Raw genomic sequence first — 26,666 nt, forward strand, 5'->3', positions numbered from 1 at the left:
ATAAGCACCGATATGAGGCAGACATTTCTGATAGCAGAGGGCTCTTTAATCTACCAGAGAAATGCAGAACAAGATCCAATGTTTGGAAGCTGAAGCTAGACCAACTTAGACTAGAGAAAACACACCAACTTTTAAGAGTACAGGTTATTAACCATTGGAACCACTTCCTAGGGATGCAGTAAACTCTCCCTCACTTGAAGTGTTTAAATCATGACTGGTTTTCTTTCTAAACGATATGCTCTAGCTCTAAGAGGAGTTATGGCTTGATGTAGAAATTATTGTCTATGGCTTTGGTTAAGCGGGAGGCCAGATCAGATGATTATAATGGTTCCTTCTAGCCTTCAATCTATTCATCTATGAAGCTTCATATAGGAAGATGGGAAAGTGAAATTGATTAATCACTTGGTTTTTTATACATATATATTTTATTCAGGTAAATGAATCAGTCTTTTGTTCCCCACAGCATGAAATGATATTGCAATGGCTTGTTGGCTGATAAAGAAAGACAACTTTTTATCCAGCTTTTGTCCCTACACTGGTTAAGCCACTTGAAATGGAGAAGTAGCACTTACTGAAAGAGTCTCTCTCCCATACCTGTTTAATGCTCATGTTTAATGCTGTGTTAACTTCAGAGCTCTGTGGTTTGAGAGGCTGATTCTCTTGATTGATCTCTGATTTAATCCTTACAGCCTCTTCTATCTTGCTGTGAAATTGCTCCCTTGTAGCCAGGATGTCTTGTCTTAACTTGGCATTTTCTTCCAGTAACAGTCGTTTTTCTTCATTGCTCCCCTTTACCTGCTTTTCTAACTCCTCCATTTTCTTGCTGCTCTCTAATAGCTTGGTACTTGAGATAAAAACAGTAAAAACATCTCAGTCAAATTACTCACGATGAGTGAAATTCATCATTGTAAAGGATCAGTAAAATGCCTAGGCACCACTGAAACCCTAAAGTGGCTAACAGGCCTTGTGCTAATAGTTCTACATGGGGTGAATTTCACCCAGAGGTGAATTTTCCCATGGGGGCGGGCTGGTCTACACAAACTAAATCGGCTGCAATTCACTCCTTTAGTTACGTTGGTATAAGCCTATGTGTGGAGACTCTTATTTCTGTTTCAGATGATTCACACACAGAACCTGTACCTAATACAGAAAGATGTGAATTACAACCAATTTCGATGCACATTTGCGTAAGTCAGTCCTGAGAAGAGAACTAAAATAAAAATGTTCTGAAAGGGCCAGGGCAGTCTCTCATTTACACAGGTGTGAATCTGGAGTATCTACACTGAAATCAATCAGTTACTCCAGATTTACACTAGTATAATAAAGAAGAATCGGGCTCAGCAAAAGTGTGCAGTGCAAGACAGCTAAATAATTGAGCTGGAATAGGAGAAAAGAAGGAATCTGCCCCTCTCTCATTTATACACTTTACAAGAACAAGCGCTGCTAAAATTTTCAAAAATCTGAACATTTCTAGGTTAGTCAATGAAGATAAAATGCAGAAAACAAAGAGTGTGCTATTAAGATTTACCATAATTGCTCTCTTTCCCCTTCCAGGCTTTGGATCTGTTCTTCCAACATTCTTCCTTTAGTCATAAGCTCTTTACTTGTCCTTTCACTGGTAGTAAAGCTCTCATCTGTTTTCTGTTTCACTACAAGCTGGTTTAACTGTTCACATTCCTGTGACAGCTCTGAGATCTGTAAAGTCAGAATTGTAAATGTCATAAGACTGATTTACTATGGTCTTATGGAAATCTTTCATGGGGTCGAAGAAAATCTAGTGACTCCAGCTAAAGAAAGTTTGTAAATTTGCAATATAAAGTCTAAATTACCCTAATGTCCCATATTTCTTCAGTATTTGCAATACTGTGCATGGGAAATCAGTCAGCAGTTTTTACATATGCAAGGGAAGCTCTGCCATAAAATCATATTATCTATTTGGATTCGTACCCCTATTGCTTTTCTACAGCTCTAGATATATTACAAATTTTAAAATATAAAGTAAAATCATAAAACATCTGCTGATCCACGCACTCTCTAAGAGACCGCAACTCACACCAGAATAATATCTGTCCTCATAGCCAATTCCCTGAGCAAGACTGCCACCTCTTTCTCAACTACCAGTCATCCCAAATCCAGGGAAAACAGATGGACATCCCAGAATTCCCAAAGCATTATCAAATCCAGGCTCTGGACATCTTGGTGCATCATGGGAGATGCAGTACAGCCAGGGAACCTAGTCCACAGAGGAGAATGAAGGATTGAGGAATGCAAACTACATCTCCCACGAGGCACTGCAGCTGCACAGATTGACACAGATTAGTGTTGAACTGACCCAAAACAAAACATTTTTACTCAGTTCGACAAATTGAAATGTTTCAAATTTGGGTCAATTGGACCTGAAGCAAAATATTTCGCTTCAGTTTCCCCCAGGTAAAATCAACAACTGTTGGTAAAATGGAAATTTTGTTCACTAGTAAGGTCTTTCACAGAGGCAGGAGCTTTGCTGTGAACTAATGAAATTACACTAGGCAATGAAAGAGCCAGCACTTGAGACCATGAAAAAAAGATGCAAAGCTAATAGTGAGAGATGGAGATGGTGCTATAAAACGTAAGGAGTGCCTAGGAACACAGGAACTACCGAACATGATCAGCCCCATGGTTCAGCTAGCCTAGTATCCTGTCTTTCACAGGGGCCAGACTCGGATGCATCAGAGGAAGGTGTAAAACACTTGCTAATTCCTGGTAGTTAGAGATTGGCTTAAACCCTGGAGCATGGAATTTAACATCTCTTCCCAAATGTTTTGATATTAACTACTATAATGGGATATTCTTGTTATCCATGTAAATGTTATGTCCCTTTCTGAGAAGTGTAAATTGTCAGATTTTGTGTGTCAGACAATGGAACACTGAAAAACTACTGATCTCACTAAATCCTCACCTTTGTTTCCAATAAAGTATTTTCTTGCTGTAGTTTCTCATGGGTTACATTAAGGAAATCTCTTTCTTCTGCCGCACCTCGGAGACTTTGGAACTCATTATAAAGACTCATGAGCTCTGATTTTGAGTTATGTAATTCCTGGTTAAAAAGAAAAAAATCACAAAGTTAAAGTTAAAAAGTCAAAGAAACATAGCCCTAATTATAAGCACACATCAAATGAGAGACGTTTCTCTGTTTAGATATTTAATAATCTCTTGTATTTAAGGAAAAAGAAAATTCCAAAGGTTGTGAATAGGGCTTTGCATGTTGATGATTAACAACACAACACATCATTAACTTAGTTTTTCTTTGATTTACAAGAAAAATAGATATTGCCCCAACTATCAGGTGCCCATCCTGTGCTCTGACGAAGATTTAAATGAATAGTCTCAGATCATTACATGAAGTGTAGGTTATACCCATATTAGACCACTCATTCCATCCAAAGATTAACCCTCATGCTCTGACAGTAAACAATAGGCTAGGGTTGTGCAATCAGAGGGTTTTCTTTTCCATAATGAAGCAGGTTCTCTCGAGTATTTGAGTGGCCTGTTCTGTGATGTGATCTATTTCTGTAGTGGAGAGTCCTTGTATGGTGAAGGTGGTTAAGGTGTGTATTCCAGACTTTCTTCTTGGAGCATATTCTGTGGTATCTGAGTGCCTGGCTGTGGATAATAAATTTCTTATCGCGTTTGGGGTGGTTACTGGATCTGTGAAGGTAGATGTGGTGATCCGCGGATCTCTGCTATAGAGTTATCTGTAGGGTTCCATTGCTGAGGCTGATCGTGGTGTCCCGGACGTTGATGCTGGTGTGGGAAGTGTTCTAGAGAGAGTCTGATGGATGGATGGTGGTTGTTGAAGTTGTGGAGAAAATCTATAAGGGAATTTAGGTTGTCTGTCCAGACGATGAAAATATCATCAATGTACCTCAGGTGTATCAGAGCTCTTCTTCAGGTCACTGTGTAAGTTCAAAAGCTTGTCTCTCTCACCAACAGATGTTGGTCCAATAAAAGATACTATCTCACCCACCTTATCTCTCTACTATCCTGGGATTGACATGGCTCCAACCACACACCTCTAGTTGTCATTGACCACCCCACACTGGAACCCATATGGGGTATCATTAAACAGCTACAGTTCATACTTGATGGGCTCCACATCATGAAAAACAAGGTTACTTACCAGTAACTGATGTTCTTCGAGATGTGTTGCTCATGTCTATTCCACTATAGGTGAGTGCACACCTCCGTGCACAGGACTCCAGGGGGTGCCGGAGCCAGCCCTACGGGATCTGCTAAGGGGAAAAAAGTTCCGGTAGCTGTGCATAGAGACGTGCACTCACCTATAGTGGAATAGACATGAGCCCCCCAACCTTGCCAAACTCATCATCAAAAGCAAACTTCCCTCAAACCAGGACCCATCAACTCAAAGCAGCACCAGACCCTGCCAGAACAACAGATGCAAAACCTGCAGATATATCTCCACTGCTGTGATGATCAGTACCTCCCACAAAACAACTTTCAAGATCCATGGGTCCTACACATGCCTATCACGACGTGCTGTACCTCATCCAATAAGCTAAAAGCTCAAATAACAACTATGTGGGTGAAACCAGACAATCACTTCACTCTCAAATGAACTCACACAGGAAAATGATAAAAGACAAAAACACCACATTACCCGTGGGCAAACACTTTTCACAAAATGATCACTCCATATCTGACCTCTCAGTTCTTGTCCTCACAGAAAACATGCACAACATCTTCAAAAGATGAACTTGGGAGCCTAAATTCATAACTTTGCTAGACACTACAAAATCATCGTCTTAATAAAGACACTGGATTTATGGCTTATTACACTCGTCTGTAACCCAGTAACCCTCTCCCCCGACCACCTTTTTTTGTCTTATGATTGCAAAGGTGTTAACTGGCCACTTTGGCTTGAATGGTCTCTTACAATATGTGTTAACTACTTATGCTATATAATCTGTTTCACCTTGTATTTAGCTGTGACACTCCTGGCCCATTAAAATTCGCTCCTGGCTCTCCTTTCTGTCCTGCCTGTCTATTTTATTAGTTTCATTTAAAATCTCTCTCAACACCCTGTGTTCTTGTTTTTTGGCCTCTGAGGATTGGAGCATCTCTCGAAACATGTCCTCCTTGTTTCTTCTTGGTCACTTCCTTACCTGGCAGAGCGCTCTGCCAGTGTGTAGGGGTTTCCCCTGAAGGCCACATCTGCAGAAGCACAAGAAACAATAAACAGAAGCATGATTGTTAGTGCACTCTCAGCATCAAATCATTATAATAAAATATACCACTTTTTAAATACAAATCAGTTTCTCACTGTCCCTTGTCAAGCACAGTGTGGCTTCAGACTGGGTCCCTATGCTGCTCGCCTGTGTGCTGCTTTGGTCCATGCACAAGTGATTGCCAATTGGCACGGGAAAGTTTCCTACATTGGGGGAAGGAACAAAGCAGCTCTGCCAAGGAATCTTTGCCAGAGGATTGGTGAGTACCTCCAGGAAAGTTTCCTAGAGATCTCTCTGGAGAATTCTTGTGAAATCTCCGTGTGCATTAACACACTGTTCTATTGCACTGCTTAGCTGCACAGGGGAATGCAAAGCACATGTAAACACAGCTAGTCTTGTACATTTCTATCCCTTCACCCACTTCTAGAATATAACAAAGCAAAGGACAACTCTGCATCATATAACTGAGCAGCATCAACTCAAAAATATCACTTACCAGAGCTCCCCTCTCCTGCATCACGTGCGCCATAGACGGAGTGCTGGGACTGGCTCGAACCCTCCTGGGTCGAAAAAAGGACCTGGCTCCCCACGGTATCAGACGACCCTGTTGCCTGTCCCATCTCATGCTCCAACTCAACCTTCTTGTCCACGACTTCATCCTCAGGGTTGAGTCCACTGTCCATTGTCTCCAGGCTCACCAAAGGGCTCCTCGCGGTGGAGGTAGGGTCGCCACCAAGGATGGCATCTATCTTCTTGTAGAAGCAGCAGATCTTCAGTGCTACACCAGAGCAATGGTTGGCTTCCCTTGCCTTCTGGTACACCTACCTCAGCTCCTTTATCTTCACACGGCACTGATGCATGTCCTGTTCGTAGCCCTTCTCCTTCATGCCACGGGAAATCTGACCATCGGTAGCCAAGTCACTACACCTGGAGCGGAGCTGGGCCTGCACAGCCTCCTGTCCCCATATACTCAGCAGATCCAACAGCCCAATGTGCTTCAAGTGGGAGAATGGAGCCACCCTGGTCAGTTGGGAAGATGCGCTCTGAGCTCTTCATGCTGAGCAAACAGGACATGGAATTTCAAAAATTCCCAGGCCTTTAAAGGGTGAGGGGTGGATGCCTGTGTACCTGGGTGCAGGGCAGTGAAGTGCAAACTGCTTACCAGAGCAGTCAGGATAGGCATTGTGGGACATCTCCTGGAGACCATTTATGGTGACATAACCAAGCGTAGTGTCTACATTGACACGTTGTTGATATAACTTTGCCGTAAAAAGCTCTAAACATCTCGTTGAGGTTGTCAGCAAAGCAGCAGAGTTTTGTCGGCAGAAAGAGCACTGTAGTGTGTACACCTCCACTGTTTTGTTGACGAAAGTTGACTTTGGTCAACAAAACTCTGTAGTGTAGACAAGATCTAATATCCTTGGGACCAACACTGCAAACTACTAAGGCCAGGTCTACACTACAGACTTATATTCATATACCTACATCACTCAGGGGTGTGAAAAATCCACGCCTTTGAGCAACGTAGTTATACCAACCTAAACCCTGGTGTAGACATTACTATGTCAATGTGAGAGCTTCACCCTTCGACATAACTACCACTTCTGGTGGAGGTGGATTAACTGTGCCGACAGAAGAAGCTCTCCTGCCGGTGTAGGAGCATCTTCACTTAAGCACTACAACGGCGCAGCTGTGAGGATGCAGCATTTTAAATATAGACCTGCCCTAAGTAAATTACCCTTGAAGCTGAACTGGAGCAGATCTTTTAGCAAGATATACAATCTCAATGTAAAGAGATGAGTTTACATAGCCCTTGGGAAACTGCTCCAAAAGTTAGCTACCTTCACTGTTAAAAAGTTGCCTTATCTCCAGTATGACTCTTTCTGACTTCAACTTCAAGCACTAGATCTTGCTCAGTCTTTGTCTGCTAAATTAAAGAGCCCCTCACTATTTCTCCTCCTCATGTAGGTACCTACAGACCATGACCAAGTCACCTCGGACCCTTCTATTCAATAGCCTTAAATAGCCATAAGGAGTTCAGTCTCTTTTCATTCTTATAGCTCTTCACTAAACCCTCTTCTGATTTGTCAACACCCTGCTTTGAGTGTGGACATGGAATAGGATCTATACATACAAAATGATGGGGTATAAATTAGCTGTTACCACTCAAGAAAGAGATCTTGGAGTCATCGTGGATAGTTCTCTCAAAATATTTGTGCAGTGGCAGTTAAAAAAGCTAAAAGAATGTTAGGAACCATTAGGAAAGGGACAGATAAAACAGAAAAATATCATAATGCCACTATATAAATCCACAGTACGCCCACACCTTGAATACTGAATGCAGTTCTGATTGCCCCATCTCAGAAAAGATATATTAGAATTGGAAAAAGTATAGAGAAGGGTAACAAAAACGATTAGACTATGGACTAGCTTCCATAGGAGGAGAGAGTAAAAAGACTGGGACTGTTCATCTTAGAAAAGAGACAAACAAGGGAGGTCTATAACATCAACAATGATTTGGAGAAAGTGAATAGGGAAGTGTTATTTACTCTTTCACATAACACAAGAACCAATGGCACCCAATGAAATTAATAGGGAGCAGGTTTAAAACAAACATAAGGAAGTACTTCACACAACGCACTGTCGATTCATGGAACTTCTTGCCAGGGGATGTTGTGAAGGCCAAAATTATAACTAGGTTAAAAAAAGAATAATATAAGTTAATGGAGGATAGGTCCATCAATCACTACTAGCCATGATGCTCAGTGACGCAATCCCATGCTCTGGGTGTCCCTAAACCTCTGAATGCCAAAGTTAGGACTGGACAACAGGGTATGGATCACTCGATAATCGCCCTGTTCTGTTCATTCCTTCTGAAGCAGCTGGCTGTGGCACTGGCCACTGTCACAAGACAGGATGCTGGGCTAAATGGACCATTGGTCTGACCCAGTTTGTCCATTCTTATGTTTTAATATAGCCAAATGCAAGGCCATACAACTAGAAACAAAGAACACAGATCACACTGACACCAGCTTAGTGTGACATTATGGCAATACTTGTGTCAATAAGTGGTCATTGGTGTAAGGGTTCCTCAATCTAATCCTCTGCAATTACTGGGCTCCAGGCTTTCAGGATGCTCTACCTGAATTCAGTTTGGTTTTCTTGGTCCAGAGGAGATTTATTTGGCAGCAAAGCTTTTTTGCTGTTGTTTTATACCATTGACTGAAAGGAAAAATAAGATGTACTGTAGAACAGGGATCAATTATGGAAGAAAAAGTCAGAGGAGTGGACTGGGCAAGCCACGGTAAACAACTGTATTCAAAGCAACCTGAAAAAACCTTCAGAAATGGGTGTTTGATAGAGATGGGTATTTACCTAAAGGTCCAGTAAAATTATATGTGGAACATAGTGGGTACTGTCAGAGGTCTTTTACGAAAGACAGAGGTTAACATCTAGTTCAAGAGTACAGTAGAATTAGTAAGCATTCCCCAAGAGAACAGCTTCACACCATGCCACACGTCCGACCACTAAATACCTTTTTTTCAGCCTTCAAAGCTTTCTGTGTCTTTTCAAGGTCAGATGCGAGTTGCTTTCTCCAATCTCTCTCCTCTGATAATTTGCTTTCTAGTACTTCAACCTTCTCCCGGTGGCTTTTCAGCATCTGCAATTGTTCAGCATCAGCATCTGTTCTGAGTCACATCCACATCTTTTCATACATTAAAAAGACAAGGGCTAGGATTCTCCAAGAGACTGACAGGATTTGGATTCCCAATTCCCATGGCAACCCAAATCCACTAGGCGGATTTGGAAATCCCACCCCAGAACCCTAAATTACCTTATCCAATACTAGCTCTCAGAGATCATCAGCATATCAGAATCACTGCATGCAGGCGATATAAAGACCATGCTAAAATACTAGAGGTGCAAGGGGTGGGGTTTTAACTCAGTAAAAATGGAAGCAACTGGATGAGAGATGAGAGACAGACTGTCCCTTTCCCCATGCCCATGTACTAATATACTGCTGTACTAACAACATCCTTCCAGTCACTGAAGCAGCCTGAGCAAAGGGCTAGAGGAAGAGCAGGAGACAAAGCGATGATGTGAGATGAGAAGTGTTGACTGTGGAGCTGTGCATGTAAAAGACTTTTTCAGCTCCTCGCCCCAGGATGGGAACCAGGGGCTGCTGGTCTCAGGGGGAATTTCTCCCCCTGCTCCCTGCTGGGGCAGCCTTGTTAATTACACAGCTCAGCAGTGAAATTGACATGGCTGCCTGTTCCAGCCAGGCCTGGGGAAGGGAGAAGCCCCTGTGGCTTCCTCCAGCTCCCGGATGGGATCGGGGAGGGGAGCTGAGAGCCCTGTCACTGCCCCTTAAGTCGGTGGAAGTGCTCCTGCTGAGGACGCACTCCACCGACCCAAGGAGGGCAGTGTGGACATTAGCCACTGCTGTAATTACAGCGGTGGCTGTAAGTCAACATACGCTGACTATTTTTTTAGTGCAAACAAGGCCTAAGAGAGAAGTAGTAGAAGAGATTGGCCAAGAATAGAGCATTGATTAAAGGGATCAAGATAAACTTGTAGTGGAGGAAGCTGGCAAAGGCCCTGGGACTCTCCTGAGAGGCTCAGAGTTATATACTCTCCAGTAGCAATAACAAAAGCTACTACTAACAACTATACATTGTATTGCCAACCCTGGACATTCAAAAATCACAAGTCAGGCACCCAAAATCATGAGATTGGTTTAAAAATCATGAGATTTTCAAAAATAACAATTTTGGGGTTCTTTGTTTTCTGGTGTTCTAGGCTTTATGAGTCATATTTTCAAGCTTTGTCTCCTCAATCACAAAGACTAACAAGTAAAGAAATTTACTTTTTTTTAAACTGGAAGCTGCGATTCTCACACAGTCACATGACTCCACAAGCTGGACTTTAAGCAAAGCACCAAATATTGTCAGGCGTGTGAAAAAGTCATGAGAGTTGGCAATACTGCATACAACAAGGAAGGAAAAGCCAACAGAGCTTCAAGTACTGAAGATCTGATCTTTCTGACACCAGGAGCCTATGGCACAAGAAAGAAGCGGAGGGAGATTGGGACCGTGATCCCTTGAATACTTTAATTCTGGGTGAAATTCACTCCCATGTAGAGGACAAGTATAAAGCCAAGTAGAACTGTAGGCCTGTTCAGGCCTTCTACAGAGAGGTGAATTTAATCCTTTGAACATTCAAATCTTTGGACCGCAAAGGACACCGCTTTCAGCATGGTTCTGAGCTTGTAGTGCTGAGAGCAAGGAAATCACCAGTAAGTAACTGTAATGGGCAGTCCACCCACACAAGACTGGAAGGGATTAAAATGGCCATACAGGCCAATTATCTCCATAGGCTGCACCAGGGAGCAGGCAATTTAAAAGCAAGCCTGGCTCAGCTGGGCAGGAACAGCCAGGGCCTATAAAACCAGGAAGCTGGCAACAGAGAGGTGTTGCTGGGAAAGGCTGCACCACTCCCTGGGAAGGAGGAGGAGGAGGGTTTGGAGCTGGTGCACTTAGAGAAAGGAGGGGAACCAGGAGTGGTAGGAAGGAGTCCAGAGAATGAGCAACAAGGGCTGCAGAAAAGCAGGCTACAGCTGCAGCTATATGGTCCCTGGCCTGGAACACAGAGTAGTGGACATGGGCAGGCACAGGTTCCCCTGTTGGCCACTTGGGAACTGCCACCTTCAGGGCAGAGAAGACTGTCTGAGATGGTTTGCATGACAGCATCTGTAGGGACAACTCTAAAAGGGAGAATGACTGGTAAGTTAATTGCTTTTCTCCCAAGATGCCTATCCCCTGGGCATGAACTGAAGAAAGGCTAATCACTCTTATAAAAGCTGAACAGTTGCATGGAAATAGAAAGTATCCCCCTACTAGAATTTTTAACCAGAAGAGTTTGTTCCTTAAAGTTCTCTTACCTCTTGGAAATCTTGCACTTTTTTGGATGTTTCTTGATCTTTCATGCTGGCTTCAGTTTTATTCATCTGTGCTTGGAGTAACTCTGTCTCTACTCTTGTGATCTTGGCACAAATAAATCCCAAGTTTAAAAACATGCACTTGCCATTTGAATCATGAAAACATTTTATTATAGCAACATTAACTTTAGAAACAGGGAGAAAATATTGGGAGCTGCCTAGGCCATGCAAGCTCCAGCACAGTCTATAGATGCTGATCCAAAGGGTGGATGGGTTGCTCAGGACCAAACTGAAAAGGAAAGCACAAGGAGGGTCTCTGGCAGTATGTGGGAAAGCGATCCAGACACTTGTTAAACATTAAATCCCCCCATAGGCTGTAGTTTGTGGACCTTCATCCTGCCGGTCCCTGAAGAGCAGCTGAGGAGCCCACCAGCCCCCATCAGTGTTGTACAGAGGCCTCCCTAATCTATAACATGTGGACGTCTTCTCCTTCCTCACCCAACTGACATTTGCCTTTGGCCACTCTCCTCCCCCAAGGGAGCTCCAGAGCACAGCTGTCATCCAGGCAGATGCTGGGTCAGGTTCACAGCTCCTTCTAGCCTCTAGATAGGGGACTATAATGCTGGGTTAGAGACCAGTCCTGCCAGGCACAAGGTGCACTGGACTTGACCAAGCGAAGCATTTCAGCATGAGCGTACCTTAAGTATGCGAGTGGTTCCATCGATTTCCCCAGGACTGCTCACATGCTGAACAATAAGCACCTGATGCTTTGAACTACAGCCTTAAAACATCCTCTGGGGATCCTCCTAATGTGGGGCAATCTCAAGGGGATAACAATGAACCCTGTACACTGGGAGTTTCAAAGGTCTTAAGGAATTAGAAGCCTCCAGCCTTGTGACTTACAGAAGTCAGGCTCATGTTTTGAGTGCTGAAGGATGTGGGTTCAAAGCCCCGGCCAGCTGAAGCAGGAAGTCATTGTATTTACTCAGGCTGTCAGCTTCTTTTGTTTATATAAAATGATTTTCACATCTTCAAACAGCTGAGCTGACCTCCTGGTAGGGTGGTCAGATGCCCTGATTTTATAGGGACAGTCCTGATAGTCAGGACTTTTTCTTATATAGACGTCTAGTGCTCCTCACCCCCTGTCCCCATTTTTCATGCTTGCTATCTGGTCACCCGCCCGTCTTGCTTCCCAGAACCATCTTTAAGCAAAAGTGAAAATACCTAGTAAATGGTTACATGCAAAAAGACATAAGGACACATTTGATGGAATGACACTAAGGATGAATGTGTCCATTATAGATGCAATTTCCATGTACAAATACACTTTAAGAGAATGACAAATTCACACAGCTCCTGGGTCTGACATTTTCCCCCTTCTTGCATTCTTTGCACTTATGCAGTTGTCATCATCGTTCAGCATTCATCTTTATTGGTGCCACAACCTCTGAGCTGCTGAGCCTCCACAAATCCCATTGACTGTTTTAAGTGATCCCGATGTAACACATTGAATCAGTTACTTGCAGTTATACGACTCAGCCACTAGATGTTTCTGTGCTGCATTGAATAGGCGGGGAGTGAGGCCTGAAGCCGCAGAGGGAGCCCATCTATGGCTGTGTTGTGTTGCCAGCCCACCAAAAATTATAAGATTGCCTTAAAATCATGAGATTTTTTTTAAAACAATAATGTTTGGGATCTTTTTCTTTGCCTTCTGGGTTTGGAGCCTTTCGGGGGCATGCATTCAAGCTTTCCTCTGCAACCAGAACTAGAAATGTATTTTTTTAAAATGAAAGCTGAGATCCATATCATCATAGGGCTCCTGGACCTTGGGCGTTAAAAACACCAAATACCATGAGACTTACAATAAAAATAGCAAGAGCTGGCAGCTCTAGGTCTGTGACTGCACAGCTTGTGACACAGACTGTGTCTTCCTTCCTTCTGCTGGTGTAGGATGAGGGTTGGGGGAAGCTGGCAAAGATACAGACTGATTTAGATGAAGATCCAACGTTAATGAGAAACTGTCCTTATGAACAACTTTACCCTCCTAGCACAAGTAATAGCGAACTCTCCCTTCAGTGACTGAATACCCAGTAGGCTACTTCCCAAAGGAGCTTACCAAAAACTATGGGCAAAATGTCCAAACGAAAGTGATAACATTAGGCACCTAAATCTGTATTTAGGCACCCACATAAATAGCCTGATTTTCAGAGGTGCTGAGCACCCCCAGTTCCCTCTAAAATAAAGGAAACTAGGTAAGAAGCCAGAAATACCACCCAGTCCTGTTTCCTAACTAAAAAATGTTTCCACTTCCCAGGGAAAGACATTCAGGTGGAAGGCTTACAAACCAACCTAAATTCATAAGCATAAAACTGCAAACTATCAGGAATTAATGACCTAAGATCCAAATTTTCAGGTGAAGGGATTCCGGATCTGAGGACAGGGATTTGGACTGATGGAAATTAAATCTAGATACCTCCTGCAGGTCCTAGCTGTACCACACCTGATGGACCCAGGATGGAGTTATCATGATGATCCTGGCTTTATCTTATTTTAAAACTCAGATGATTGGTAGGAACAGGGATAGGTGTGCAACAGTTGCCTGCCCCAGTAGAAGAGAGAAGCATCCACTAATAACTCTTGATCTCTGTGCACCCTGGAGCAGAACACAAGGTATTTTCAGTTGCAGTATGACGCAGAGATCTCTGGATGACTCCACCTGAGAAACAAAGGCATTGGCACTGTATTCTTCAGAGACTTCTCATGCTGATCCTGGGGCTTCCACTGAAAGATCTTCCTGGCTTCTAGATGAAGAGCCAAGGAAATGGCTTGGTTTTTGAACAACCCTATAGCTGGAATGTCTGGGACGGGAATTAATTGAAATCCAGCACCTGAATAGTTCTCACTGAGAAACGGCACCTGGCTTTGTTACAGAGGAAGTAGGTTTGGATTTGACAGTTATCCATGCTTGACAAATCAGGAGCTGAGCAGTCAATAGAGTGAGTCAATAGCTGGGAGCACAGACCAGGTCTCCGATGCGATGGAGCCTTGTCCTTATCCAGTGTGCCTCACTAAAAACAGAGTTCCAAAGCCAGGCACAGGTTACACCCTCTGTAAAATAAGGCTTGTTTGGAAACTACCAATGAGAAAGTGCTATGAAAGGGCAAAGTATTATGAATTAGTCCATTTTACAGCTGTGAATGACTTGCTGCCCAGCACTGTAGCGGGTCAGGCACAGACTTACAAGCCAAAGTACCTTGTTTCCAATTCTCCACCTCCCACTTATCAGCTCTGTGATTTAAGTCACTTACCCTTCATGTTCTCCTTCACTGATTTTTCCTTGCAGGTGCCCACTTACAGAGTCACATGTCTGGTCTTGCGAGAACCTAGAATGTTCCATGACAGTTTGGTCGCTAAGGAGCACATGCCCTTTAAGTCTGGGCCCAGCATTCCATAGCAAATCTCTAATGAGACGCCCCTAATACTCCACTTTCTCTAGTGCCTGCAGTGCTGCATGTGCATCTCTTCCCTCCTTAACATAGTCTCCTGCTTGATTGCGGAGGTTACCATTGTAATTAGATTAGTCAGTCAGCAGCTGGAGTATCGTCCCCAGTTCCTTAATCAGAACCCAGGAGAACAGACTTCGAAGAACAGAGGAAGGTGTATGGGACATGAGGATCCGTACCAACAACAACTACAGTTAACAGCAAGAAACCCCTCTTCTTGGAGTATTACCTTTCTGCACATGGAAACATGCTCCCAGATGTGTTGGGGTCTTAGGATCCCAGGACATTCAGAGTGATACAGAATAGCAATAAAGGGCCTTGGATCCAAAACACAGGAACCAAAATTAGCTGCTCTGAAGCCTCCGGAGAGCCATAGGCTCCCAGTTCAAACCAACAGAAGAGCAGAAAGAGAGAGGCCAGTCAGACATGGAGAAAATGTAGCACCTGCACCTGCTCCGCTTGACTCCAAGGGCCTCACCGTGGCAAGCAAGCCCTAGAGCCAGGCCTCACATGAGCCTTACTGACACAAGTGATCAGAATATCACTGCTGCTTTTTTTCCAGGGTATGACACTGGATCCCATGAGGCGGAGGTTTCCTCTGACTTCTTAAGCTGCAAGGCAGATCTCAGACTTGAGGAACTCTTCTTGGATTGGAACTGTGGATCATTAGTTGACTGGTGGCCAAGGTAGCTGGAAAGTCTTTAGAGGATCACTTAGCCAGACCCTCAGCGTTAGATTCAACCAATGGAGCCCCAAGAGGTGATTCTAAAAGGAAGAGCTAGAGACAGCTCTCCCTGGCTTTGTAGGCCTGAAGAATGAACCAAACACAACCTCAGAGAATGCCCCTCACAGACATGTAAGGGATGGAGCATGCAGATCTGATAGACACCTTGGGTCCATGTAAGGTGCAGCACTTAAAGCCAATCCTCTTACTGGTTCTAGCCACCTCAAGCTTGGTGAATATCGACATCACAGTGATGAGTCTGAACACACAAGGAAATGGAGGCAAAACCCTGCAATGAACAGCAAGAACTGACCCTAACTGCTATCCAGAAGGTTCCAGGCTTCCACACTGCAATGGGGTGGATCTATACAGGGAGAACAAGATGACATTTAGAGGAACCAGGTGTGCTGCACTTCATTATAGGTGCAGCCGACTACCTCGCTGGGAGCTAATGGCTCAGCACTTCGAGCTCTGGGGATCCCCCTCATGGCCTCGTACTAGGAGCATGGGCTTGATAGCAGGATTTGCTGCAGCATTTGGGGGAACATTTTTTAAAAACATTCACAAAATTTGAAAAACAGCTGGGTGGGTTTTCTTGCAAATTAACTGAAAAATTGGGCTGAGACTAAGTATGACAAACTTCAGAACCAAAGAAAAGCTGTTGAGAAAGTATTAAATATCTAAAATCAGCTTCATACTGGGATAGCAATCTCAGCCTTCACTATCACTGACAGCTAAGGTTATATTTTCCTTTGGCATTATATTTAACTCCCCTCCCCCAAATCTCTGTTTGCAGCAGATCCATATCCTCTGATCATGAGCTTCTGCTTGCTAACATGTAGGGTGGATTCTATCATCAGGAGATCTCTGATTCCATTAGAACTACAGGAACCAGGGCTGGATCCATTCAATGAGCAACCAGTTGCTCTAAAGTATAGGCACCACCCTTCAATATTCATTACCCCTTACTTCTGAAGCACCTCTAAAATGGGAACATCTCAGAGATCACAGGGTTGCAGCACACCCATTGCACTGCAGCCTTTGCTTTCCTCACCCTCTGGCTCTCCTTCACCAATTCTGCAGCACCGCTTTTATCCCATCTCCTGTTCTCCCACCCATGCCTATCTGTTCACTCTCCCCTACCTTGCCATCCCACATGCCACTCCTCTGTCCACAGGCACAACATAGCTGCAGCTCCTCTGAGGCAGGTCGGCACAGCTGCTATTGCCGAGCACACGCCAAGGGTCCAGTTACACAGCTCAGGATATCCATGACTACCTGACTCTCCTCAGTGGCTTTCCAAAAAAGACAATCCCCAAACCTGATGCATCCTTGGCTCAGTCCATCTAAACAGTAATACAGCCCCAGAAGGAAACAATTACGAAAGGAACCCCTGCCTGATTCCCGGTGGTTCAGAAGATAATTTCCTCATCAGTTATTTTGTCATTTTTCAATATTACTGGAAGTCAGGAATTACTGGAAGATGACACTGCTATGTACATGAGAATCCTTACTTCCAAAACACGAGTGTTATTAACTAACAGTTTGATTTTTTCCATCTCTTCTCCCAGATTTTTAGGTTTGGTGGATGTTGCTAGTTGGATATCTACTGAACCAAACCGCACAGCAACATGCAGTTTTGCATAAAATATTGTTTTGTTTTATTTTTCATTGTGTGGAGCCAAAAGTAGATGAAAGTTAAAAAGAAATATCTAACACTCTCCGACTTACTTTCCTGTGAAGTCCTTCGATCTCAGCCTCAAGATGTTCTCTCTCTTCTCTGGTTTGGTTCTGAGTCTCTCCCAGAATTGATTCTAATTCTTCATTACGTTCAACCAAATCCTCATGTTCCCGCTGTAGCTTCTGTAACTTGTGCTGGAGCTGAAAATTCCTGCCCTTGATCTCTTCTATCATCTTTCGGCACCTATACACCAATGACAAAGGATCACTGGTGCCATAATTGCTAAATTAACATCTAATCTCACAACCAAAGCCTTACAATCCTTCACATTCCTGGCACAGACCAGCTACTGGATGGGGGTTTGTGGAGAGGACAAAGGAACACACACAAGCTCTCCAGGAGTATTTTATAAACTCCAGAGACGAGCCAAGTCTGTCCTGGGTGATTGCAGGTCTGGACTCATGTAACCTAAGACACTGGTGACACCCCTGCAGTCCCATCCCCAACATGACCCATCTCAGCCATCCTCTGCTGCACCCTAGTCTCATCCGCTGCTAGGGTTGGAGGTGGCAGGGGCTACTCACATTGGTGGAGATGGTGGGGACCCTCTGGTCAGGTGGGAGGTCCCCTGAAGAGTGGCAGAGGCAGGCCATTCAGCTGCCCAAAGAGTGATGGAGGCAGGCCAGGACCCTCCTTTCCCTGGTGCATCCAAAGAGGAGCAGCAGAGATGGGACAGGCAGCAGGCACCCCTCCTATCTTGGCCTGTCGGAAGAGCACAGCTGGTAGTAGCTCCGGTGGCAGGCCAGGGAGGAGTGAAGCTTTGACCCTTTAGAAGACCCCAGTCTGGGGGTTTAACTTGAAAAGCAAAGGCCTTGACAGGATTTTGCAACAGACTATGGTAGCAAAAAAATAAACAACAACAAAAAAGCATCATGACGTTGGGATGCAGAAGGGAAATGTAGACTGGATATCAGGGAAAATCTTCCTGACAGTGAAATGTATTAGACTACAGAGTCATTTTCCAAAGAATGTGCTGGAAGCCCCATTGCTTAAGAAATGTAACATGAGGCTGGAGAAAGCCATGGAGAACATGCTGGAGGGAAATCTTCTGCCCTGACTCCAGGAGCCAGCTGAGGGCTTTTCTACCTCTAATGTTTATGATTTATGAACAAACGAACAAAGCTAATATTGAAAGGTCTTTTAAACCATCCAGTTAATGATCCCACCTCAGTGACATTAGCCCTACAAGAAAGAAAACCTGCCCCTAGAACTAGTGGGTTCTTGAACTGGGGAAGGACAATAGGAGGTGAGAACTGATAGGAAAAGTCTCGTTGTCAAGATGGAGATTTTAAAGCAAGCATGAATCAGATTCACTTGTGTTCTCAGTTTTAATTTGATTAAAACTGCAGTGGGCTTTCTTTATCATTCACCTTTTATGAACTGTCTCGTTATTCTGATATCTTCCTTCCTGATCTGAGTCAGCTTTGTCTATAGCACGCTCTTCTTCAAACCTCGCTTGATCCGTTTTATCCTGCTTCTAAAGAATATATTTCAAGTCAGCAGAAATGTAAGAAAAACATAAAAGAGAAGTCTTGGAAAGAGCTGAATCCAAGCACATCCTAATGTATATAAGTTACAGTGTGACGTAAAGGAAGCAGAATCTTCTACATCTGTCCCAAAAGGAGTGTAATAGAATCAATGAGGCTATACCAATTTACACTAGCTTAGACTTGCTCTTAACTTTAAATACATTCTTAAGCCCCCTGTGTCTTGAGGTCATATGTCTCCATATCACTGAGACACACACAAATTCTAGAATGGAAAAATACAAACTTTGCCTAATTAGAATGAGAGCACAGATGTACTATATTCTTATTCACGTTATATGACTTAGGAGACAAAAAAGCCCATTTATTGTAAACAATTTCTCGAATGGCAACCTGAAAGTCAGCTGTTGAAAATACCTGTAGTGAGCAACATGTGTTTTCTTCTGTTTCATCCATTTCAGGGAATAAAAGTTCTGGTTTCTCATTCTTTTGGTATTCACAAATCTCTTCTTTGAGCTTTTCAACCTTTAAAGGCAAAAACAGTGCCTATTTTTTCCACTGTTCCTTCATCTGGCCATCTCAAGCCACTTTACAACTCACAGCAAATCAGAAAAAGAGAACAGCCCAAATAATTATCCATAACTAGATTTTAAAAGCACATTATGCAAAATTAAGAACATTGTTTTTAATCAAAAATATTATAAGATAATACCACACCAATTAGAACAATTAGTCCAGTCTTCACCATACAGGTAAAAATGTTATATCAAATTCCTAGGAAAACAACAGTTAAAATCTTACTAAATTTACTTGAAAATAAATTGCTAGATTAAATGCTAGAAGGCTAAAATAATTTAACCATTAAGGTTCAGAATTCAAACATACAATATTCTGGAAAATCAAAAGCTGGTTCTCATATCAACATTCACATTTGCATGGGACAAATATGCAATTTCTAACTGAATTGTCCAAGAATATTACTGTATTTGTATTCACTGATAAAGCTCCAAAGTGAAGCATAGATACATACATGATCAAAAGTGCTACTTATTTATCATTTAAAACATGTACAAAATCCCAGCCAAAGTATTTGAAGAGGAGGGATTTCAGAAGGTTCTCTCATCTACTGCAAGGGGAAAACTGATAGGGGTTTAGAGGAAAACTGATAGGGGTTTATGGTCTTTCTGTGTCTTTTGCATTCTATGCTGTGACTCATCATAGCAATTCTCACTGCAGCAGGTTCAAGATTAAATCACAATAGTGGATGAGAGATGGTGCAACAATGCCAGCCACTGGGGATTTGGCACACGGAGTGTGTGAGGCAGGAGGAGTTGTCTGGTTCTAAGTGCCCATGTGGACCCCACAAAGCTGCACTAAAAGTTCCCTAGTGTGCAATGATGTACTGTGGCACACTAGGGAACTTTTAGTGTGCATCAGCAGGGTCCACATGGACAGGCAGGGAGTGGTACACTGGAGCACTGTAGATTTACACCCCAGCTTGCTGTGCAGTGAGTGCTTATGTAGACATGCTCTAAGCAACATAGTAATGGATTAAAACCTGATGGCAAACCGATAGCTCTCAAAATGGAGAACCATGAAAAAGTGGGGGAGTCTCTAACGAAGTCTGTGACAGGGTGTATAAGTCCCCCATGACAAAACACCAGGTATGTTGCCTCCTTGGCCTTGCAGGGTACTACCAGCACTTCGTACCCAACTTTGCTACCATCACAGAGCCCTTGATAGATCTGGTAAAGAACAGTAGCCCAAGGAAGGTCCCGTGGTCGGTGGCCTGTGAAAGGGCCTTCCAGGACCTAAGGGAGCAGCTGAGCCAAGTGTCACGCTGGCTGGATTGGTGGGAGGGGCATTTAGTATATTGTTTGACATCAGTATGTCAAAATCATAATAATTCATGTGAGATATGCCATGTCAGGTACTGTTAGAAAGGCTATAAAGTGCTAAGTAAGATGATAATGTTTATGTTCATGTGTTATATGTGAAATGGAAGTTATGGATGTATTTGAGATATCTGTATGTCAATTTGGGCTGGCTGGGAAATACCCCAGATAGGATGGCGGCAGAACAATAGCCTGCTTAATGGCCCATTAACACACTCACTGATGCAAGGAGCCCAGGAAGAAACTAAAGGCATACCTGAAGAGTTACCAGGATTGGCCCATGTGACTCTGGACTCCATTTTAGTTCTTGTACTATTCCACAAGACAGCATGGCCAGGGCCAAAGGGTATATAAGGCCGAGCCACAGAATCCATCTTGTCTTTGTTCCTGTTCAGCTACAGACGCATACCTACCTCTGGATCAATTCATTTTGCAACTGAACCGAAGGACTAAGACCCATCCAGGTACTGGATGTATACCAGAGGAACTGTACAAGCCTGCAACTCCACAATTCTCCCAGAAACTGGATGTATATGGACTTTCAATCATTTGTATGTATCTGATTTGCTTTGACCCTTTAACATTTCTCTTATGGTTTATTTCTTTCTTTTTGCAATAAACCTTTAGTTTTAGTTACTAAAGGATTAGCTGGCAGCGTGATATTTTGGGTAAGATCCAAACTTATATTGATCTAGTGCTGTGGCTGACCCTTTGGGGTCAGAGGGAACCTTTTTAGTAAAGAGCATAGAGTTTAAATAACTGGTCTCTTTACTGGACCCAGTGGCTAATCGGGAGCCAGAATCTAAAATGCAGTAAAGGGGGCTGTGTGTATTTGTATACTGGCTTCTGTGGGGATTCAGAAGTGCAGTTTGTGGCTGGTTGGGAAGTCTGAGTTCAGTGCCACCCACCAGTGCTGGGAGAATCTGCTCTCTTTTTACAGCCTGCCCTGACCTTGGCATTTTCAGGTGGCTACCCTGGGCACGGAAGGATCAAACCAAGAACCTGTGATCACCCACCCTGACTTCATCAACAACTTTACACTCCAAACAGATACCTCCACGGTGGGCCTGGGCACGGTGCTTTCCCTAGACATCGACAGAGAAGAACACCCAACTGGCTCATCAGGAAGTTGTTCCCATGAAGAACTGCCTGCTCACACTGAGGAGGCCCTAGCAGTGATATGGCCTTGGGTGCTTTAAGGTACTACTTGTGGGGGAATGCCTTTTGGCTACTGACTGACCATGTGTCGCTATGGTGGCTGAACACCGTGACAGACTCCAACCCCAGGATTATGTGGTGGTAACTCTCCTTGCAGCTGTACAGTTTTGAAATCCTTCACCAGGCAGGGAAAGATCACAACAATGATGATTTTTTTCCAAGAGACAGGGCAGGGAGTGGCTGCAAGAACCACAGGACCATGCGCCAGCACTGATTCTGAGGGAGACAGTGTGTGACAGGGTGTATAAATCCCGCACTGGACAGGAGGGGGTTAAGGAGCAACTCTGGGCTCAGGAGGCCCTGTCCCTCCACCGGTGCTGAGTATTTTCAGGCTGGAGGCGGGGTTTAAGGGGCAGCCAGTCAGCTCAGTCAGGGCTGGCAGGCCAGGGAGAAGGATACGCTCTAGGAGCTCCAGGGGAGACGTTGCCAGATCCTGCACCAAGCCAGGGAAGGGGGAGCTGCAGCACTGGTGAGTCTAGGGTGATCATATGTCCCAATTCTATAGGGACAGTGCCGACAGTCAGGGCTTTTCTTATACAGGCACCTATTACCCTTCACCCCCGTCCTGATTTTTCACACTTGCTATCTGCTCACCCTACCGGAGACTGGCACCAGGTCAGGAAACCCAGAAGGCAGCTCTCCCCAGGGATGGCCGGTGGCCAACTGGGATGCAAAAGGAGGTAGGAAGTGACCAAGGGAAGCTGTCTGGAGACTCATCCAAGACACCATGGGGAGAGCGAAGCAGAACCAGCCTCCCAGGGCCCTGGGTTGGAACCTGGTGGAGTGGGAGAGCCCAGCTTCCCCTATCCTGCTGAGAACTAAACCCCTGGGCTGAGCTGACACCATGAACTGTACCCACTAGATGGGGTTGCTGCCAAGAACTGAACCCACCAGGCAGAGCTGCCACCCATGAATTGAACCCACTAGGCAGGGTTGCTGCTGAGAACTGTACCCGTTAGGCGGAGCTGCCCTCAAGAGTGACACCCATTAAGGTGAGATTTGCCACCACAGGTGAACCATTGGGTGTAACTGCTGCCTTGGAATCTAACCACTAGGCAGGGGATGCTGCCTCCTGCTGCCAGGGTCTCCCAGGCTCAGTCCCAATACTATTCAATATCTTTATCCATGACCCCAAAGAAAACGTAAAATCACTGCTGATAACATTTGCAGATTATCCGGGTGGTAAATAATGCTGAGGGCAGGCTGCTAATGGAGAACAATCACTCGGCAAGCGGCACAATACAACATCCTTGTTAAGGCCCCAGTTCAGCAGAGCACATGAGCAATCCCGACCCTGCTCAGCAAAGCATTTAAGCATGGGCTTAAAGTTAAGTTTAGGCTTAACCCCCGTTGCAGTCAATAGACGAGGGATGTGATTTTAGTGTTTCATTTTTGGGTGCCCAGTCTCAGCCCCTTTGAGCAATCACAGCTCCCACCAATTTTGTTTGGAGCTCCGGGTGTTCAATGTTTCCAACAGCCATCAGGCTCATGGTCACAGGCCTTAGAAACTTGTTTACAGAAATACCCAATGTCCAAATGTTTCTGATTGTTCAGATTTCTTCACTGGACACTCACCATGAAACGCAAGGACTCTAACTCTAGGAAAGTTTAATGTGACAGAAAAGGGGAACAGAGTCACAGCAGCAGGAGAGGTTAGCTGGGATGGTGTAACTGGATAATTGGCCCAGTCATGGACAGCTCATTACTGTGGCAGACTAAGAGAGTGAATTACATACCAAATAATGTGGAGACAGAGACTTACCAGTTCTAGAAACACTTTTCTTTCAGAGTCAAGCGATCGAACCCGACTGCGCAATGCTAGAATTTCTTTGTCCAGTCTGTTATTGTGTTCCATGGCCTTCTGCAGCTCAGTCCTGTCTGAACTCCAGAAAATGATAGGAAAACACTTAGACAGTACATGGACAGGTGGCAATGGGTTCAATGCTGCCCTATCCCTGGCCCTTGCTGTGCATTGAGCTCAGGGTCTGGCACAGAAGGGCACCACATGAGTATGGACACCTGGAATGTACCTCTTTTGTGTGTACAAATGTACCACCTTTGTGTGCCCTGGTTCACAAAACATAAGGGAGCCATTAGTCAGCTGAAGGAGCTTTTATCCTACCTCAAATGGCAGAGGCTTGTGATTTTGGAGCTGTAGTATCAGGGTTCTAAGTCCCAGATTTGCTAGGGTAGTTTATAATGGAAGCGTGGTAGCCTTTCCTTAGTTAGGCTGATCTTGATCTCGTTTGTAGCTCAAGAAAAAAGCCTCTCTCTTTCAAATATTTAAGTACAGATATCAGTGACAACTAGAACATATTCTGAAAATATTGAATGAACTGAGCAACTACTCTTTTAGATTTAAAAATGACTCCTTTGAGAAATTTCAGCCAAGTGTCTAATATTTATCTGTGCGCCTCTATTCACCCAGCAAAATCACATTACACCAACCAATTTGAAACACAGGTAGATCTGGAGATTGGTTTATGTAAGGGACCATTTGTTCTGAAATGCGAGAACAGTAAAATGTCTAAGAAACTGCCACTGTTTGAAAATTAGATGCAGTTATCCACCAGTGAAGCTGTCATACATGTCAAGTGAGAACACTCCACTTTAGAACTCTGGAACGACCTAAGCTACCTTTTAAAACCAGAAAGAAACCCCAAGGTGTGTGAAGTGAAGGTCCCCCACGGTTGCATAAGTCAGGGTAGGGGGACAACCTGGTGTGTTTGCAGGCAGTAGTCTGGGGTAGAGGGTGCTGGAGAGTTGGAATCACACTGGGGTCGTGGATATTGATCCTAGTTCGGCTACTGCTGTAGGAATCAGTCCTCAACAGCAGGGAGGACTTCTCTCTGGAAAAGGAGATGTGTCCCTTGGAAGCCTCAAAATGACCTACTTAGTAAAATAAAAATAAGCACAAAAGAGAATCTGGGCCATAAGTGCTTGGTAAAAATGGTGGAGCATGTGAGCCTCAGCCACAACAGGGAGAACGTGCTCTAACTTACGCCAACCTGGCAGGGGTCCCTAAGGACCATTCTCCAGCTCAGCATAGCTGGAGCACAGCATAATTCAGCTGTGCCCCTGACAAATTCCCTTCACTCAGCAGGACTGAGTGAGAGTGTCACAGCAGCTGGCGCTGCCGGCTAATAGCTCCTGCACACCAGAGTAATTCTCACTGGCCAGGTCTGCCTGCTTTCTGGCCCCTTTGCACTGCTAGAGAGAGAATTTGGACCCATTTCTTGGTATCAGGGTCCCTTAGTCACCCTGAGCTTCGCTTCTACAGGAGGTTGTTTATTAAGCTTCATTTTTAGCAAAAACAAGCACAATTCATCCTGCAGCAGAACACGTTTCTAATTAGCTTCTTGAATAATACAAAAGAAAGGTCAAGGGCATTGTGAGGAGAGGGGTTAATTTAGTGCAAGCAGAAGGGACACATGTTACTTTCTTGCTCTTGAGAAATATACACAAAACTAAAATCTTTGGGAAATGGGCTTCCTTACAAACAGCTTCTAAAGTTCATCACAAAAACCACACCACTACATTTTACTATGAGCAAAAACAACCCTCACTTATTAGCACAGTAGCACAGGCACAACACTGTAACACTTATGGACTATGTGGGTACACTAAAATCATGTTAGTACAGTACTTATTCCTATTCCTTACAGTGCATCAAAAAGTCACAGCTAGTGAAAATAATATAGCTCATTCTACAGCCATTCTGGTGAATATGGATAGCAAAGAATTTAGACTGTAAGGAGCATCAAACAAAGTTTCAATAGTTTATGTTAGCAGCAAACCACTAAAAGTCTTTCTGGATTTGAATTTATATTCCTAACATACTCCTAAGTAGAGCTGGTCAGAATTTTTTTTCCCCTCACAGAAAATTTGGATGAAAACTATTTTTTTTCATTTTAATCTATTTCAACTTTTTATATAAAACTGAAGATATTTTAGCCCAAAACTGCTGAAGACCAACAAAATTTTAGGTTTTAGCTGAAAAATTTTGGCATTTGGATTTTCAGTTTTCCAATTAAATATAACAATTTTTCAAGGAAAGCAAATACTTTCTGCAAAAATTTTCATTCAGTTGAAAACTCAATTTTCTGTTAAAAAAGCTTTGACAAAAATTTTTCAACAAATCCAGGCTTGGAAGTAACATCAGCAGGTGCCTTAGCTAACGTGTGCTTACCACTGTCTTTCAGTGTATTCATCTCTTCTTTCCAGCTCGCAGAGTTTTGTGGGGCCAGCTGCAAAGCAGGATCTAAGAGACAATAAAGAAACAATCTTGTCTAATGATAACTTTGTCAATCCATTTTTATGAGCACAGAATTCTAGAATCCTTGTATTTAGTTTTTCATTCAAAAAATTCAAACAACTTGAATTTTGCTCCAATTGAGCTCAAAGGAGTGCAAAAGCACAAAACGAGACCATAGTACATTATTTTAAACATTTAGCAGCCACCAACAATAGAAAATAACGTATTGGACTGATAATTGCCTAATAGGGATCATAAGCATTGTATTAAACTTGAACAGGCTGCAAGAGCAAATACTGGTTCTAGATGGACTTCCCCTCTAATAAACCAGGGATCCCACTTGATTTTCTGAGAGTGAATCTAGTTACAGTGCATTAAGCTCCTAAAATCTACAAGGAGGATTAAACATTCAGAAACACAATTATTACTAGTTTTAATAGCATTCCTTGATAGTTTTAATATCAACACTGAACACTAACACTCTAAGCATAACAAAGCACAGAAACATGTCAGACATTAAAACCTTAATCACAGTGTGGAAAGCCAAACACTAATTCATACTTTTATACAGATTTCAAAACTGAGCATGCTCATCATAAATAGATTTCTCACTGGTTCAATGCACACAAGGTTCCGCTGGGAAAGGAAGTCAAATACAGCAGCTCTGTTCATGATCTGGA

The 26,666-nt window shown here is 43.6% G+C and overlaps 1 protein-coding gene across 8 annotated transcripts in view; it reads right to left on the reverse strand.

The window, feature by feature from the left end:
- CCDC30 (coiled-coil domain containing 30) overlaps nt 1-26,666 on the reverse strand; it is a 72,007-nt gene that overhangs the window by 18,024 nt on the left and 27,317 nt on the right. For all 8 annotated transcript variants that reach the window (XR_010923293.1, XM_067566312.1, XM_067566310.1 and 5 more), the window contains 10 exons: nt 25,921-25,992; nt 23,494-23,609; nt 19,036-19,143; nt 18,502-18,608; nt 17,122-17,314; nt 11,167-11,268; nt 8,761-8,886; nt 2,939-3,076; nt 1,529-1,695; nt 595-844 (listed from right to left, as the gene is read on the reverse strand). Coding sequence is in view for 7 of the 8 variants with exons in the window: in XM_067566312.1 (XP_067422413.1) it covers nt 595-844; nt 1,529-1,695; nt 2,939-3,076; nt 8,761-8,886; nt 11,167-11,268; nt 17,122-17,314; nt 18,502-18,608; nt 19,036-19,143; nt 23,494-23,609; nt 25,921-25,992 (1,379 nt within the window). In the remaining variant the exon portion in view is untranslated. The remainder of the gene's footprint in view (nt 1-594; nt 845-1,528; nt 1,696-2,938; nt 3,077-8,760; nt 8,887-11,166; nt 11,269-17,121; nt 17,315-18,501; nt 18,609-19,035; nt 19,144-23,493; nt 23,610-25,920; nt 25,993-26,666) is intronic.

The sequence above is a fragment of the Emydura macquarii genome, unplaced genomic scaffold (assembly GCF_026122565.2).
Source record: "Emydura macquarii macquarii isolate MOO-44397 ecotype Brisbane River unplaced genomic scaffold, CSIRO-AGI_Emac_v2 contig_2768, whole genome shotgun sequence".
NCBI classification, from domain to species: domain Eukaryota; kingdom Metazoa; phylum Chordata; order Testudines; family Chelidae; genus Emydura; species Emydura macquarii.